Genomic DNA, 18,356 nt, shown 5'->3' with positions numbered 1-18,356 from the left:
CCTCTTTTCTTCTTCCTTTCCTTCCTAGGCCGCACCCACTCCTCCTTCCTTCTATGGCATGAATCCCATAAACCCACCCATCTCTCTCTCTCTCTCTAGGGACAGACCCAGGATTTCAAAATGGGGTGGGCTAAATTTACTTTACTTACAAACCTGCTAAAAGGATAGAAAACTCGATGATACGAGCGAATTTCATTGATAACAAAAAAATACACAGAGGGACATAATAAGCCTAACCCCTCAAAATGCATATAGCACATGTACATAGAAACTAGTGAGAAAAAAAGTCAAGAAATAAACATGCAATTCAAATATAAATAACACTTATATAAGTTGCACCTTTCCTAGTCTTCACAAAATTAAAATAATTCATTATTGATTCATTATCTATATTATAAACAAATTCTATTTGATACAAATAAAAACACCAAAATCAATTGCAAATCATATTTGACAATTCAACAAATCAAGCTGAAGGATGGTCTGTTGCGAAGAGCAGAGGTTGGCTAAGCTAAAGGATGGTCTAATGCGCAAGAGACAATTATTTGTAGGGTTAATTAATGGGATTTTATTTAGGTAGGATGGGGGTATCTTGGGCTTGCTTGGGTGGTCTAGGGTATTAATTTGAGCTATAAAATATCAAGTGACCTGGGCTATAGCCCACTTTAGCCAGCCTATAGGACCCTCTCTCTCTCTCTCTCTCTCTCTCTCTCTCTCTCTCTCTCTCTCTCTCTCTCTCTCGTTCCACTAATTAATGGTTGTGGTGGTTTAATTGGGTGTTGATGGTGTTGAGCTGGGTATGTGGTGGTTCGATTGGGTGATAATGGTGGTTGAGTTGGGTATGTGGTGGTTCTTCTTCCTGTCTCTGTTTTGTTTTTCTTTTCTTCTTCCTCTGTATTTTTTTTCCTAGTTTGCAGATTTGTGTGATTTGGAGTCAGATAAGATGGGTGTTGTTCCTATTGGTGGATTTATCGATTGTCAAGAAAGAGAGCTAAAATTGTTGATGGGATGCATTCTTGTGTCTTCAGAAAACACTGAAAACAACTTTTTATCGTTTTCAACTTTTGTTCACAAAGTTAGATTTGTTTTTAGAAAACGTTTTGTGAGGGAAAACAAAAACGATGCCCCGAACGCGTATTTGCGAAAAACAGGAAACAAAAACAGAAAATGAGCTCTAAAAACATTATCGAATGAGCCCTAACATTCGGATTTTTTTATAAAATTCTTTGAGGTTTCATAAATTATAAGAACACCCCCTGATTGTTTTCACAAAACTCTTTTTTTATAATTGTTTGTCCAAAATTTGATGATTTTACATTAAAAATTTCTCCAAATGATAAAGTTAGCCTTTGAGATTAGATTGCACATACATTCATTGAGGTTGATTTTGTCATTTGCTAGTAACTTGTGTTCCTAGCGACTTAATTAAAACCAATTTCAAGTCTCTACACGTGGAAAACAAGAATGGTACCATCTTTCACCTAAAGGAATAATCTTATACTAGGCTTAAGATTTTATAACATTTAGGTATTCATAATAAATATTAAATAAGGAAAAATTATATTAATAAATAATTAATGTGTAGTATGAATATCTCTTTAAAGTAATAATATATATATATATATATATATAGTTTTTATAAAAAATATAGGTTCTCACACGTTGTGTCGCGGCTCTTGAGCCTTGAGGTTTGGAGTTGTGGGATTATGTATCCCACATTTTTTGTAGGATAAATTATCCTACTTATACAAATGCACATAATGAAATTGTAATGGGATTATATTTTATTCTAATCACATTCATTTTAATATAATTCTACTACTAATCATACCCACCAAACAAGATGTAATGGTTTTGAGCAAATGGATAGTTAATCTTCATCATGTGTCTAATGAAATTGAAACCCACTTGAACTTTTTTTTTTATTTCCTATTTTTCCGTTTCGGTTGTTACCACCGTCCAAAAAATCTTCCGACCCATGGATGGATTAGAGCTTGTCAAATTGGTCCAACTTTGAAGCGGGCTCGGGCTTCAAGGACTTAGTATCAAGTTGGGTCAACCCGACCCATTTTATCAAAGCCCAATTAGAACCCATAATACGTTATCACATAAGCAAATTTTATAATCCTATAATTATCTTAACTGTGAAATACCCAAATGAGGCAACTTATTTTATGACTACCATCATAATATTGAAGGCCAGAAAGACAATAATCATTATTATAAAAATATTTAAAATTGATTTCTGCAGTTTTAGCATCCTACAATCCACACACTCACCCTAAAATAGTGAAAAAAAACATAAAATAAATATGTAATGATGGTTGCTTAATGTCCAAGCCAAGTATGTCTTCCACCTTATAAATGACAAGGAGTGCATCCTTCTAAATATTATACCCACATCATCAAGCAAGTCAAGCTATTCATATAGAATATAATAAAATAAATTTAATATATATGTGGCAATAATAATATCATGGGTGCCACTAAGCTATACATTTTAGGTCCAATCATTTGTATTGTAGGTACTCAAAATCAAGTGATTGCTATTCAAAATGTACCTTAAAAGTAAAATGATTCACATTTCTAACTATTAATTTTTAAATACAAAGAGGGATTTAAAAAAATAATAATAATAAATAAAATAATATATATATATATATATATATATATATATGGCCTCATATTGTTACCCTATGATGTAATAATTTGAATTTGAAACAAGTTATTATATGGCTTCGTATAATTGGTCAGGCAGAGATAGTGGCTCATGCAATTACATCAAACAGGGCCTAAGCTACCTCATATTTCAATTTTTTGTTTTTGTTTTTGGAGTAGTTCTACTTTAAATATATCATTTATCAATATTGAATATGTAAAACACAAATAATTTGATTTTTCACAATAAACTTGTTTTTCTTTTATATAAACAATATTGGAGGAGGATAGTTTTCTAACACACACAGTTAAGGTGTTATGAAGGTTCGAACTAAAACTAAGATAAATGGTTTGCAAAACCAAGTCCTTTCCACTCTCTGTTGACAATAAATTTATATATATATATAAGGATTTTGTTAGCATTTTCAAAACTCACACGACTGCAAAAGGAAGTCGAGGGTGACATTAAATTCGGATTTGTAATGGCAAGAAAAAAAAGGTTAAAAAACAGAAAAAGAAAGGGAAAACAGTGTTATTTTCTTCTTCTTTTGTTCTACTCTCTTTCGCCGTTTGAGAAAGTAAAAAGAAAAGAAACCGACCACGGGCCACGCCCGCCTGTCTTAAAACTTTCTAACTAATTAAACAAATTACCATTTTATTTTTATTATAAATATATATTAAACCAAATTCCCAGCTCTCCCACAAAACAAACCACTCTCTCTCTCTCTCTCATTCATTCTCATATGGTGCAGCTGCTTCACAAATTAGAATTCACAACCTAAAGGCAGTATAGAGAGTCAGATCTGAGCTTCATGATCTTCAACTACCTCAATTTGCTCTACGTTTCAACTTCGAAGCTTTGACTTGTAGGTTACTACTACTCTCTCTCTCTCTCTCTCTCTCTCTTTGTTGCTCCCTGTACTTGCTCCGTTTGTCTCCCTAGAAAATGTGGGAAAGAAACAAGGGAACACAGTCTTCGAAACTACGAAAGAATTAACAATGCTTACAATTTTCGCTTCCTTGAGTTGAGTGTACAATCTCTCATTCTCTGAGCAGCCAAATGGGGAATTTTTTTTTGTTTGCATTCTGATTCATGTGGTTGCTACAGTGTTTGTTTGGTAGAATTACTTGTTTTGGATATATTTGCTTTTTACATAATGCTGCTAATTTGGAAATGGTCCAAACTATGAAATGCTCTACATATAGGAAATGGTTGTTCTCTAATTTTACTAATTTACTAGTTCAAACTCAATTCATTGGAGGTCTTTCCCGGCCAGTTTTTCTAGAAGGAAATAGTTTATTACCAGAACTTCAGATGGTTTCTTGCATATAGTAATTTCAAATTAATCTCAAATGTATTAAATTTAGTTATTTTCAATGCATTCTATGATTATATCTAATGTTTTCTTAGTTTTTCTGACTAATTTAACATTGATATCAAATTTAAATCCTTGCTTACTCTTATAGTATCTTGACTAAATGCAGAATTGTCTTGATTACTTACCAATGGCAAGATCGAGACAACATTTCTCTAGCCAAGATTCCTCACTGTCACCGACTTCAGTGAGATCACGAGAATGGGAGGGTCCATCAAGATGGACTGAGTACTTGGGTCCAGAAACAACTTCTCCAATGAGTTTGAGGAGCTCCAGGAATGCAGGTCCTGATGTCCATAGTTCAGGCGGGTCCCACAAAGGATTGAACATGCAGTGGGTAGTTCAACTAATTGAAGTGGCAGAAGGTCTTATGGCTAAAATATATAGGTTGAACCAAATTTTGGATTACCCGGATCCAGTTGGCCATGTATTTTCAGAAGCATTTTGGAAAGCCGGTGTGTTTCCTAACCATCCAAGAATTTGCTTGTTACTCTCAAAGAAGTTCCCTGAACATTATAGCAAGTTGCAGCTTGACCGCGTAAGAATTGATTTGTTTTCATTTAAATATTAGGTATTCTTATGGTAGTCAGCGTTACTGAGCTAGCTGAATATTGTTAATATGGAATAATATTGATGCAGATTGATAAGGTTGCTTGGGATGCCTTACATGATAATGCAGAACTTCATTTACAAAGCTTGGAACCATGGATCCAGGTACGGAGTTAGTATTTCCATTTACTTTTATTCTTCCATTGTCTGAATATTCTATATAAAGCTTCTATAGAACTATTAGTTTTCCGGTGTCTAATGTTTTTGGTGCTAAATTAAGCTCATGGTAGTTCTTGTCAGTGTCTACATTTACTCGTTTCATCTATCTTTTATAAAGGTTTAGGTATGAACTATTAGTTCATTAGTTATTATTGATATATAAAAGGCTAAAACCTAAGTCTAAATTTGTGGCAAGTTTGTCAACAACAATTTGATAAATGGCCAGTCCAGGAGTTATTGCATGAATGATTATAAGCATTTATTCTTGTTGTTGGGGTGGTGGTGGTGCTTTTGATTTGAGAGATGGTCTGCAAATCACTAGCTCGCTTCCCATTTATAGATTTGAAAATGACCATATTTTAGATGGAGTCATTTAATAGCTTTTCTTTTGCATGAATCAGCTACTTCTTGACTTGATGGCTTTTCGAGAACAAGCTCTACGACTTATATTGGATCTGAGCAGTACAGTTATTACCTTGTTGGTGAGTCTCATGATCATTTATTTTACCTCTATGCATTATAGGTTATGGCTGGAACAATGATATTGACACTTTTTTCTCTATTTCAACTCTATATATGATGCCACACAAATTGATATCCAGAAGCATAAAATTGATGTCATAAAGTTATGGTTTTCTGATATCTCTGTCCTCATACACTCACTGATACATGGTGAACGTGTAGATCGAGAAAGTTGAATAAATATTGTTTCCTGTTATGTAAACGAATGGGATTGTTAACAACATGTTAGTCTAATTAGTAAATGTCACGATACTTGTGGAAATCAGATGTATAGTGCTTGTTAGAAGCAGCCATATGAAGATAGAAGTACATGAAAATGATCATGTAAATATAGGTTTGTAATGAAAAGTTTCAATTCAATTTTTCAGACACAAGAGGAGCCTCAATGTCTATCTTGCACCTTTTTTTTTGTGATAGTAACAAACATAATGTTTCAATGTAACTGATTTGATGACATACAGCAGGGATGAATTGATAAAATGCTTCCCAATATATACTTTTACTTTATTAGGCAGTGAACATGTAAATTAAGGTCACATTTTACAAGGAATTTTGACAGAATAGAATAATGTTTGCATTATTTCCTTACATATTCTAGATGACTTTGTTGTTTAAAACACTAAGGTTTCTACATGGCATCTCTAATAACTTGGCGCAGTATTTTGCAGCCCCATCAGAACTCGCTTATACTACATGCATTTATGGATCTCTTTTGCTCCTTTGTCCGCGTTAACCTTTTCTCTGAGAAGGTAAGTTAATTTCTGTTCTTCTCTTCTTTTTTTTTTCAGTATCTGTTTCTTGTCACTGTCTATTTTTTTGAGAACTTAATTGCTTTGTCTTAATGGGGCATGCATATAAGTTAATTCCTGTACTTGATGTTCTGCTAACACTATGCTATAACAGATGCCAAGGAAAATGATGCTACAAATGTATAACCTTTTGCATTCCATGTCCAGAAACGACCGAGATTGTGATTTTTATCATCGGTAGGATCTATTTTTAGTTATAAGTTACTTGTTTTTGCTGCATGTCATTCTTGTATTAATTCAATTTACTTATGTATTGCTTTGGTTTTGTTGTAATAGCATTAACCTCTAAAGAAGTCCATGAAAATGTTTATGCCCTAACTGAATGTTGAAATCTCTATTCTTATTGTTCCTGCTTAAACCATTAGACCTTATGTTTTTGTTTCTGTTGATAATAGGTTGGTTCAGTTTATAGACAGTTATGATCCACCATTGAAAGGATTAAAAGAAGACCTAAATTTTGTGAGCCCACGTATTGGAGAGGTTAGTTTGTGCTTTAATTTATCAATGTTGTTTTGATAATTATGTTTTTGTTGCTGGGGCATGAAGAGGAGGCCCCGAGGTCAAATCCCCTCCTCGAGTGTCATAATTGATAACAAAAAGTATAGTTTTGCTTTTCATTGATGACATTGTAACATATGAATTGTGCCTCTTAAGTAGTCTTTTCAGAAGGATCTCACGTAGTATTTGGGAGTTTTTCATTACCTTGAAATCAATATCCATGTGGATTAGGTCCAGTTCGTTGAGGGCTTCGTTTGGGTTTGTCTAGGGTGTTGGCTTGTCCTGGGTTTTCTTTGTGGTCTGTGGGCGCTGGGTTGTTTTGTTTTTTAGTCTGTTTCTCTGTCTTCTGTGGATTCCTTATCCACTGCTGTATTTTGCTCCTATCTTAATACATTCGTTTCTATTCAAAAAAAAAAAATATCCATGTGGATTAGGTACACTAGTTTTTTTTGGCAATTTTAGTAGAAGTTTTAAGGGAGTTTCACTAAAACACCCAAAATGGGGGCTGAAATTATAAAAAAACCCAACACCCAAAACACTTTATAAACACACCCAAAACCCATCCTTACACACACTCAAAACCCATTTATAAACACACCCAAAAAATATACAATTGTTGATTTTGGGGTTGATTTTGGGTGTGTTTCTATGTTTAAATAGTGTTTGGGTTTTTTTTTATAAATACATGTCTAGGATTGGGTTTATTTATAAATTTGTAAAGTTTTAATTGTCAAAATGGAAAAGAAATACATTATATGAAATTGGAAATTGGAAATCTTAATAAACTACTAGTCTGATGGTGTTTGTTCCACATCCTTATTCCTCTATCAATCTCTGAGCAGCGGATAAAAAATGCAAAGGAACCTTTAGTGGGTTTGTGAGGGTTTAGAATCATTAGATCTTATTTGCTATTTGATACAAGGAATTCATGTTGAGAAACTACGTGGCATGAAATATCACCTATTTGACTTTTGAAGTTTAATCAGTCATATTTGAAGTTTGAACAACCATTAATTTAGAAAATTATGTTAATAATATTTAGTGTAGAAAATTTATTACCACTAAATTTCATTTTTCTTTTCCAGGTGCTAGAGGCTGTGGGTCCTATTATTTTTCTGTCAACTGATACAAGAAAGCTCAGAAATGAGGGTTTTTTAAGTCCATATCATCCTCGATATCCAGACATACTTACAAATTCTGCCCACCCCTTGGTAGACATCTTCGCTATTATTAATTTTAAAACTGGCCAAAATCTGCTAAATTGTTTCTCCTTTTTATATTGTTAATCTGAATGGTTTGTTAGAGTGGTGCTATTGCAAACTGCATTATATGGTTAATGTTATGTTCCATTTGCAGAGAGCTCAGGATCTAGCAAACGTCACCTCTTATCGTGAATGGGTATTATTTGGGTATCTTGTTTGTCCTGATGAGCTTCTTCGTGTCACTAGCATTGATATTGCTCTGGTAAACCTTACACTGTTCATGATTTCTAATTATTCTTGCCAATTTTATATTGAATTTGAATTGAACAATCTTAAATGGAATAGAAGACATGCATATTTTTGGCATTTGCCTTATGAGTTCTATTTTTATATGTAGGTAGGTGCTTTTTGTTATATTTATCATGCATAATGTGTTTGGATTTTTCCTTATTTTTATTTCTCTGTCATGGCTTTCAGGTCGTATTGAAAGAAAATCTGGTTCTTACATTGTTCAGGGACGAGGTGATTTTTGCTGCCTGTTTTCTGTCGTTCAAACTACTTCCATCATTTTCAGTAGCTTATTGTTGTAACTTAAACATGCAGTATATACTTTTGCATGAGGATTATCAACTATATGTCCTGCCACGAATTTTAGAATCAAAGAAGATGGCAAAGTCTGGTCGTACGAAGCAAAAAGAAGCAGATCTGGAGTATAGTGTAGCAAAGCAAGTTGAGAAAATGATAAGGTACGTACATAAATCAAAGTCTAAATATGAAAAGCTGAACTTGGAACTTACCAGAAATAAGAATGAGAGAAAAGTAACACATTTAATAGTTCTGTGCACAAAGTTTAAAAAAAAAAAAATCTAGTTGCCAGCTGAAGTAGTCTGCCCAAATTTGTTGCAAGATGACCTTTGAATCCTTGATGTTGTTTTGCTTATGCAAGTGGTGTCAAGGTGGAGTGTTTTGCATAATGGACATAACAATGTAGATCAAGCCAAACACAAGAAGTAACACACTAGTAGTTCCAAACTTATCATGTTAATGTATCCATGTGGTGTCCCATATCATTCAATACTTCATAATATACCTGGTGTAATAATGATATAGAAATTCTCATTTGCATGTATCCCATGAGGGCATATCCGTATTCAGGTTTCAAATATCCATCAGTAACCCTTAGTTCTCATCAAATGAATTTCTTTATGCTTGATGATGTTTGTGGCACCATGTGCATTGAATATAATAAAATGGTCACTTGATGCAGTGAAGTGCATGAGCAAGCATTACTCTCGTGTGATGCCATTCATCGTGAGAGGAGAATATTGTTAAAGCAAGAGATTGGAAGAATGGTGCTTTTCTTCACTGATCAGCCTAGTTTGTTGGCTCCAAACATACAGGTACATTGTCATTGCAGTTTCTTTGTACGAAGTGGTTACATGTGTTCCTTGTAATGTGTATTCTGGAAGGGGTGGAAATTATTGGATTTTTCAGGAAACATTTTCAGGCATTGGAAAAACCTTAGAGAATCTCCTATTAACACATCAAGTTATAAATGACAAGTTGGCATAAATTTACTCAGGAGATGGATGTTTACCATAACAACAGATTCTTGTTAATTTACTAAGCATATGAAGTCTCAAAAGACTTCTTTCGAGAATGAAAAAGTTTTGTAGTTATTTAAGTTATTTTTACTAGTGATTTTTTGGTTTATTTCGTCTTAAGTTCCTTTCCTGGGTGAATTTTGTAGAAGTTTACCCGAAATAATAAAAGGAAAGGAAAATCAACAGTTTCTACTTGCTTCAAATATTTGATCTGCTATGTGTGTATGATTACGGTTTTGAATGCCCCATTTTTTTCATGTCCTACTCCTACTCCGTTGACAATCAGTTATAACTTTTTACTGAACTTTATCTTAATAAATAACTTTTTCCTTAAAAACAAACTTTATCTTGATTCCTCACTTGAGGAGGTAGGAGATGGGTAGTGACATACTTATGTAAATTGATGACAACTTTTGCAGCAATTTCAGAACTTGTAGTCTGTATTTTTTCTTGTTTGAAAAGGTCGGGTTTGAGTCAAAAATCACAGTGCTCCCTTATTCTTCTGAACTCTGGTTAGTGCCGACTGCTGATGCCTATGGAGCCTTTTATCCTAAAATGCTTGAAATAGTTAATACATTCACAATTGGATAAGTTAAAAACTGGAGAGTCAGTCTTGAAAGTGTGATATGAAGAAACTCTTCAACCAATCAGTTGTGGTGATAATTTTCTCCATTGGTTTTTCTTCTCTATCTGTCAATGACCGCTGGGTTTTGTCCACAAAGTTTTTCACGATGATACTCTCTAGTGCTTATTGATAATATTATGATTATCTGATGTATCCTACAGATGGTATTCTCTGCCTTGGCTTTTGCTCAATGTGAGGTCATCTGGTATTTCCAACATGTTGGAATTGCGTCATCAAAATCTAAAACCACTCGAATTGTACCAGTTGACATAGTAAGCCATGTTTGCCCATACCTGTTGAGATCCGTCATGATAAATTTCTTATCCTGGTATGTTCAACCTGATAACGAAGTGCTTGATTTCAACTTTGTGCTTTTCTTTTGTTTGCAGGACCCGAGTGATCCAACTATCGGGTTCTTATTAGATGGAATGGACCATCTATGCTGTTTAGTACGCAAGTACATTGCTGGTTAGTTTGAACTTAATATGTGCCATGTCATTTTTCTCAATAGTGGAAATATTTTTTTTTTGAATAGAAACTTATATATTCAAATAAGAAACAAGAAACACAAAACAGGTGGATAAGGAATCCACATAGTAAAGACAAGGAGCAAACAGAAGCACCCACAAACAACAGGCCTAAACAGAAACAACAGCCAAGGAGAAAACAGAAAGACAGAAGCAAGCGAAAAAACTAGGAAAGCATCACTTCACTGCCACACACAAATCCTGACTTATAACAGAGGCAGACAAATCCTTAAAAACATTGGTGACGGACGCCCATAGAGCCGCCCAAAATTTCACTCTATCCCAAAGCTCATCCACCCCAACCCCCTTATAGTCCTCGAAAATCCTTCTGTTCCGCTCTAACCAGATATTCCAGAAAATTGCATGTAATAAGCAGCCCCAAAGAACTTTAGCCTTTCTCCCCTTACCCAGCGCAACAAAATTGGAAGAAAGTAACTGAAAACAACCTTTAGGGATGACCCAGACAGCTCCAACTTCCTTCAGCAATAACCACCATATCTCAATTGAATAAGGGCAATGTATGAACAAATGATCCACACACTCCCCATCTGAGTTACATAACACGCACCAGTGGGGGGATAAACACATAAAAGGGCGGTGCTGCTGCATAAGGTCACAAGTGTTAACTTTTCCAATAGCAACTTGCCAAACGAGAATTTTGACCTTTGGGGGAGTTTTGTTTTTCCAGATTTGATTGTACGGAGGAAAAACCTCCACAGACCCGTTATCTTGAATGAAGGAATAGAAGGAATGGCAAGAGAACATCTCTGAATGATCTAGCTTCCATCTTCTGTAATCCATCCTAGAAGGGTTAAGTCTAACTTCTTCCAGGAGGACCAACAGCCTAGTCACCTCATCAAATTCCCCCACTGTGAGATTTCTTCTGAACCCCAAATCCCAATTGTGAGGAAACACTCCGTGCCTCACAATTGTAGAAATGTTGGCATTCTGTTTGCTGGACAGATTGAAAAGTCTGGGAAAAACCTCTTTGAGAACTCCACCCCTACACCAATCATCCTCCCAAAATCTCACCTTTTCACCACATCCCACCACAAGATCACACCCAAGAAGAAACACAGGGTAACCACTAGAAATATTATTCCATGGGTTACGACAAGAACTACGCGACAGGACTATCGCATTCCAACCATTGGCGCTCTCCCCATAAATGCTACTTATCACTTTGTGCCAAAGAGAATCAGGTTCCTTGGGAAACCGCCACAGCCATTTGGCACACAACGCCTTGTTTCTTGAATTTAACGATCCCACCCCTAAGCCTCCGTTGCTTTTTAATCTTCCAACGACCTCCCACTTAACCAAATGAGAGGTCTTCCCATCGTCCATGCCCTCCCACAAGAAGTCTCTCATCAGCTTCTCAACATACTTCACAATACGAGATGGCATTTTGAAGAGAGACATGTAATAAATGGGAATGCTGCTCAAGACGGCCTGAATCAAAGTTAGCCTACCTCCTTTGGATAAACAAGCCTTTTTCCATTTTTGCAGCCTTTTCTCAACCCTCTCCACAACCGGATCCCAAAAACTGAGAATTCTGGGGTTCCCACCAAGGGGGAGACCCAAGTACAAAGTAGGCCAGACTCCCAACTCGCAGCCCCAAGCCTCAGCCAGCCCAGACACGACCCCTTCATTGTGGTTAATGCCTATTAACGAACATTTCTCCTTATTAATTCTCATACCTGAAATGAAACAGAACAACTCAAGCATTTGAAGAAGATTATGCCAATACTCCAACTTGTCCCCGATAAAGAACATCGTGTCGTCGGCAAATTGGAGGTGAGAAACCTCCACCAAATCATGGCCAACAACAAGACCGTGAAACACATCCAAATCCTGAGCTTTCTCAAGGATGCGGCTGAGCACGTCAATCACCAATAAGAAAAGAAAAGGAGAAAGAGGGTCCCCTTGTCTCAACCCTCTAGATGCCTTAAACTTGCCTCTAGGTCTGCCATTGATCATAATCGAAAAATTAGCCGATTCAAGACAACCTCTAATCCAGCTTCTCCACCTGCCCCCAAACCCTTTTCTGACCATAACATCATCCACAAATATGATAATTTATATATATAGAAATCTTTATGTATGTTTAAATTATTACTTCAGCGAGAATGCAGAACCCAAAAATGTAACGACATATGCTCTTTGACACTTGACCAATATTCAACGCATATAAACTTGGAATTTGTATGTGATTTTAATTGAAAATGGATGTGTCGAACATTGTTTTATTACTGCAGTAAGAGATTTCTTCTAAAAATAAAGTGTACTTTATTTTTATGCTTTGCGAACTTATATGCAGCGATTCGAGGTTATGCACTATCATACCTTTCTTCTTGTGCTGGTAGAATCCGGTATTTGTTGAATACCCCTGGGATGGTGGCTCTTGACTTAGATTCAAGCTTGAAAGGTCTTTTCCAGCAGATTGTTCAGCAGCTTGAAAACATACCAAAACCACAGGGTGAAAATGTATCTGCCATTACATGTGATCTATCTGTAAGAAATCTGCAGACTATGCTCTATTTTCTTTAGAATAAATCTCCCGAGGTCTTTGGATGCCAAATAGATGTTTCCTGTAGATTCTGATATATATATTTGCCTGTGTTTATTTGGCACCTCTCTTGCATATAGAGTTTCTCATTTCTTATTTCATCACTTTAATTTACATCTAGGTGCTAAAATAGCTGTAGATTACTAGACTGATATGAACTGTCTAAGGATTATAAATTGTGTTTAGAGGAAATTATTTTAGAGATAGTCATGGATATATCAGTAGGCATTGGTTGGAAGCATTTACTGTCTCTGTCCCTCTTGTTGGCAAGAGGAAGATGTTGTGTGTATGTGTAATGTACACTTTAATTCTACTTTTTTGTTGTATAAATAAACTACTTGATTAGAGAATAGCTGGAATTGTAAAACATGTAGCCTTATTTCTTTTTGTGGTGGGGAGTGGAGTTAATTAATTAAATGGGCTTCAATTATGTTAATTAATCAGAAGTGCTAGTCCCACATGTCCAACAAATTTCTACAAAACCTTATCAGAGTTTTAAGCTACATCAGATTTTCTTTTAATTAAAAAATTTTAAAATATACTTTATGCAATCAAGTCTATTTACTTTTAGTTGTTTTATTTCATAGCATAGTGCCTAACTCATCCCCCATTGTATTGCTCTATATAAATAATTGTTCTCAATATTGTACTCATTGCTCCAGTATCCTAGTTCTCAATTTACATAGGAGTGTTAATTTTGTGATTTCTACTCAGGAATTCCGAAAGGATTGGTTATCAATATTGATGATAGTCACATCTTCCCGATCATCTATAAACATAAGACATTTGGAGAAAGCTACAGTTTCTACAGGGAAAGAAGGCTTATTATCGGAAGGAAATGCTGCATACAATTGGTCGAGGTGCTCTTTCTGACTTAGTTTTGACCGTTGTGATGGATTTTGTAGTCATCATTGCAGTTAGTAATACTTACGAGTTACAACTGTATGTAACAATTGGGAAAAGTGTTCATTAAAAATTTTATTGGTGAGTAATAGAGGCCATTTCTAAGTGATTCCTTTGATTCTGAAGTGCCGTTAGTCATAGGACATATGAGTCTTCTAGGATATTTAAAGGAAAAAAAGAAGGTAATTGTCATTTTTATTACGTTACCTTAGGATTCAGGATAGCACAATGTTTTACCTGAAAAGTCTCACAAGAAGTTAAATGAAGATCTAATTGACTATGGTCAATTGTGTTGAGCATAATATGATCATAATAGTTTCTTAGTTAATACTTGAAATATCTGTTAAGCAATTGCTGAAGTAAATAAAATGCTTTCATCTCCAACGTTCATTATTAGATTAAAACATGGCTGCATATGCATTTGAATTTGTCATAGTGACAATAATAGCACATACGTATCTGTTTCAAATCAGATGTGTTGACGAACTGGAATCTCAATTATCGAAGCATGCGAGCCTTAAGAAGTTGTATTTCTACCATCAGCACCTTACAGCAGTAAGTTTCTCATTAGCTGTAATTGGTTTGCTAGCTCCCCTTTAGTTAACCAAAAACTTGAGACAAGTTAAAATTGATTTTCTATTTTATCTTTAAATAGGTCTTCAGGAACACTATGTTTGGCCCAGAAGGTCGTCCACAGCATTGCTGTGCATGGCTTGGTGTTGCAAGTAGTTTTCCGGAGTGTGCCTCTCCCATTGTTCCAGAAGAGGTGATCCATAAACTCAAGTTCCTCAACCTGCCCTTAAAATTTTCCAGACATATCTACGTGTCACAACATGCATTATTTATTCTTTAAATAAAGTTGCATGCATAACTGTTTTCTTTTCTTAAGTTATTTATAGAAAGTGATAATGAGCCTTTGTTTGAGCTTTTTTTTTTCCTTCAAGATTCCAGGTTGATAAAGATGCTTTTATCATCTTTTACTGGGAAGATGAAAATAACATTTTACCCCGAAGTTATTGATTAGATAAGACAATTGGGAGTTCATTTTACTGAAACCTCATGATGCTTCAGCATGCACATGGATGCATGAGACCAGAAATGAAATGACTCTGCTTAACTCCTTTTGAAAGCAGGTAACTAAAATTGGCAGGGATGCAGTCCTTTATGTTGAATCTCTCATTGAATCAATAATGGGAGGACTGGAGGGACTAATCAACATCCTTGATTCTGAAGGAGGATTTGGTGCCCTTGAGATCCAGGTAATCACTTTTATCTGATTTAATGTTGTAACACACGGAAATAAGAAACAGTTGCCATCAGTTATATTTACAAAACTGATTTTGTGAAAATATTCAGCTTCTTCCAGAGCAGGCAGCGTATTATATGAATTATGCATCAAGAGTATCGATTCCTTCAGCTAAATCTCCAAAGGGACCATCTGGTTTTTCTTTTCCTGGTCAGGAGAGTCATCCTGAAAATAATAGTTCTATTAAAATGTAAGTCATTAGTCATCTTAGTTTCATGCAGAATATGTTTTGCATTGCACTCTTTTAAAGTCCAATATTGACACAGCTAACAGTGCCTTTGTTTTTTCTTGGTAATGGCAGGTTAGAAGCTGCGGTGCAGAGACTGACCAATCTATGCTCAGTTTTGAATGATATGGAGCCAATATGTGTTCTAAACCATGTTTTTGTCTTAAGGGAGGTAAGGCATTCTCTTTTTTCTTCAACCACAAGATGATGCAATTCTTGCATTTTTCTGAGGTATACCAATCATTTTTTACAGTACATGAGAGAATGCATCCTTGGGAACCTTAGGAGAAGATTGCTTTCAGCACTGAAAACTGATAATGATCTCCAACGGCCTTCTGTTCTGGAGTCACTTATTCGCAGACACATAAGCATCATCCATCTGGCAGAGCAGCACATTAGCATGGACCTAACTCAGGGTATTCGAGAAGTTCTGCTCTCAGAGGCCTTCTCAGGACCAGTTTCTTCTTTACATTTGTTTGACAAGCCAGCAGAGCAACACACCGGATCAGCCACTGAGGCTGTTTGCAACTGGTACATCGAAAATATAATCAAGGATATATCTGGTGCCGGAATCCTTTTTGCTCCAATTCACAAATGCTTCAAGAGCACAAGGCCTGTTGGCGGATATTTTGCTGATTCAGTCACTGATCTTAAAGAACTGAAGGCCTTTGTTCGGATTTTTGGTGGCTATGGAGTTGACAGGCTAGACAGAATGCTGAAAGAACACACTGCTGCACTTTTAAATTGTATTGACACATCATTGAGATCAAACCGTGAAGTGCTAGAAGCAGTTTCTGGCAGCCTTCATTCTGGTGACCGAACAGAAAGAGAGGCATCAATAAAGCAGATAGTCGATATAGACACCGTGATTGGGTTTTGCGTTCAAGCTGGGCTGGCCTTGGCTTTTGATAGACTTCTAGCTGAAGCTTCTGGAGCTGTGCTCTTAGAAGGTGCGCCCTTGATACATTCATTATTGACTGGGATAGCTAAGCATATACCTGAAGAAATACCTGAAAAGATAGAAATCAGGAGATTGAAAAGTGTGACAAACAATTTTGGTGTAGTCTACGATCATGATTCTCAATGGGTGAGATTGATCTTAGAAGAGGTTGGAGGTGCCAATGATGGTTCATGGAGCTTCTTGCCTTATTTATTTGCTACCTTCATGACATCTAATATTTGGAATACCACTGCCTTCAATGTGGACACGGGGGGCTTCAATAACAATATCCATTGCTTGGCAAGGTGGGCTTGCATTTACTTTTACCATAAAATAGAACTATATTTTATGCTAGATACTTCTTAATACAAGATGGAAATTTTTTTTTCTTTAAAGTTACTAAGGGCAAAATGATCCAAACCTATACCTACCCAGTAGTGCTTAGTTCAATTGGTATATATTTGTTTATGTAATTTCTTGATTCTTCCGTGTTCATTGATTGAGAAATAAAATGTTTTTGGTCTTTTTGAGAAATGTATTAATGCCTATCACGAATAAATTTTGTTTGCAGGTGCATTAGTGCTGTAATTGCAGGAAGCGAGTTTGTTAGACTGGAACGTGAGCATCAGCAAAGACAATCTCTCTCAAATGGACATGCTGTTGATACAGGGGACCTTGAAAGTCAAAGTCGTTTGTCAGCTGAAGCAAGCATAAAATCCTCAATGCAGCTCTTTGTCAAATTCTCTGCAGGCATTATATTGGATTCATGGAGTGAAGCTAACAGGTACACTGATTTATCTTTACAGAAATGGTCATGCAAGCTGCTAATGATTTCAAAATTCATGGTGTCATTGACTGTCAAAATTCTCAATTCTCCTACTTAACCATGTGCAAGCTGCTAATGATTTCAACTGTTCTTCACAGATCTCATCTTGTAGCACAGCTAATTTTCCTAGACCAACTTTGTGAGATATCACCTTATCTTCCAAGAAGCTCTCTCGAACCCCATGTTCCGTATGCCATTCTCCGTTCGATATACAGCCAGTATTATGAAAATTCTCCATCTACGCCACTCGCATTACTAAGTGGTTCACCTCGCCATTCACCTGCTGCATCACTCACGCATTCATCTCCTGTAGTACGACAGCCCCGTGGTGACCCCACTCCCCAGTATGATTCAGGTTATTTCAAAGGATCATCATCCCATGGCCAGGAGCACCTTTATGATACCGACAGTGGAAGCTTACGGAGCAGTGAAAGCAGGCAACGGAATGTTCGTCGTTCAGGGCCTTTGGATTACAGCTCAAGCCGTAGTAAAGTTAAGTTTGTGGAAGGCTCAAGTTCAGGAAGTACCGGCCCCAGTCCGCTGCCAAGGTTTGCTGTCTCAAGATCCGGTCCAATATCATACAAGTAAAAAACCAAGCACGAGTTAAAGGGGTATAAAGGGATGGTAATTTATATACTCTGTAATTTTGTCAATGCTCAGTCCTTCAACCACATATTAGATAGATGAGCTAGTTTATACAAATTTTGACAAATTGCATATCTAGGGTTGCTGAGCAAAGTTTCGTCCTTATAAGTGGACTTGATCTTGTAAATTCGCCCTATTGGTGTCACTCTGTGTACATCCAGTCTGTTTATTAAGCTATGTACTTCAAAATCTGCCATGCGTTATCAATTATTTACCATGAATTCAGTTTCTTTTAGTGGGAAAAGGAAAATAAAAGAAGAAACAAAGCAACAAAGATTTGTAACTAGCCAACGAGGTGCGCAGCTCCTGCACATAAGCCTTCTAGACATAATGAATAAATTTTCTTTTGATAAAA

The 18,356-nt window shown here is 36.0% G+C and overlaps 1 protein-coding gene across 2 annotated transcripts; it reads left to right on the top strand.

Annotated features, from left to right (window-relative positions):
• Positions 1 to 3,354: 3,354 nt before the first annotated feature.
• Positions 3,355 to 18,190, top strand: GRL (transcription activator). Of its 2 annotated transcripts, XM_021974798.2 has the most exons (24): positions 3,355 to 3,524; positions 4,144 to 4,572; positions 4,674 to 4,748; positions 5,204 to 5,284; positions 5,993 to 6,073; positions 6,228 to 6,310; positions 6,529 to 6,613; positions 7,717 to 7,842; positions 7,988 to 8,095; positions 8,311 to 8,355; positions 8,437 to 8,579; positions 9,101 to 9,233; positions 10,224 to 10,334; positions 10,452 to 10,530; positions 12,907 to 13,100; positions 13,870 to 14,015; positions 14,532 to 14,613; positions 14,714 to 14,824; positions 15,192 to 15,317; positions 15,415 to 15,554; positions 15,666 to 15,762; positions 15,844 to 16,835; positions 17,102 to 17,314; positions 17,455 to 18,190. In XM_021974798.2, exons 2-24 carry the CDS (start codon positions 4,165 to 4,167, stop codon positions 17,942 to 17,944), a joined length of 4,149 nt encoding a protein of 1,382 aa, XP_021830490.1. In that variant the 5' UTR covers positions 3,355 to 3,524; positions 4,144 to 4,164; the 3' UTR covers positions 17,945 to 18,190. The 2 variants fall into 2 exon arrangements, with proteins under 2 accessions (XP_021830490.1, XP_021830489.1); XM_021974797.2 differs by having other exon boundaries at positions 8,311 to 8,579.
• The last annotated feature ends 166 nt before the right edge of the window (positions 18,191 to 18,356 follow it).

The sequence above is a fragment of the Prunus avium genome, chromosome 4 (genome assembly GCF_965620075.1).
Source record: "Prunus avium chromosome 4, drPruAviu1.hap1.1, whole genome shotgun sequence".
Classification (NCBI taxonomy): domain Eukaryota; kingdom Viridiplantae; phylum Streptophyta; class Magnoliopsida; order Rosales; family Rosaceae; genus Prunus; species Prunus avium.
This window is presented reverse-complemented; position numbering and strand designations above follow the sequence as displayed.

Excerpts from the sequence above, each read along its gene's own strand:
- GRL (XM_021974797.2), top strand. The coding sequence starts at position 4,165 with ATGGCAAGATCGAGACAACATTTCTCTAGCCAAGATTCCTCACTGTCA. Across the intron at positions 8,096-8,310 it reads CTAGCATTGATATTGCTCTG|GTCGTATTGAAAGAAAATCT; the intron begins GTAAACCTTACA and ends CATGGCTTTCAG. Across the intron at positions 10,531-12,906 it reads AGTACGCAAGTACATTGCTG|CGATTCGAGGTTATGCACTA; the intron begins GTTAGTTTGAAC and ends ACTTATATGCAG.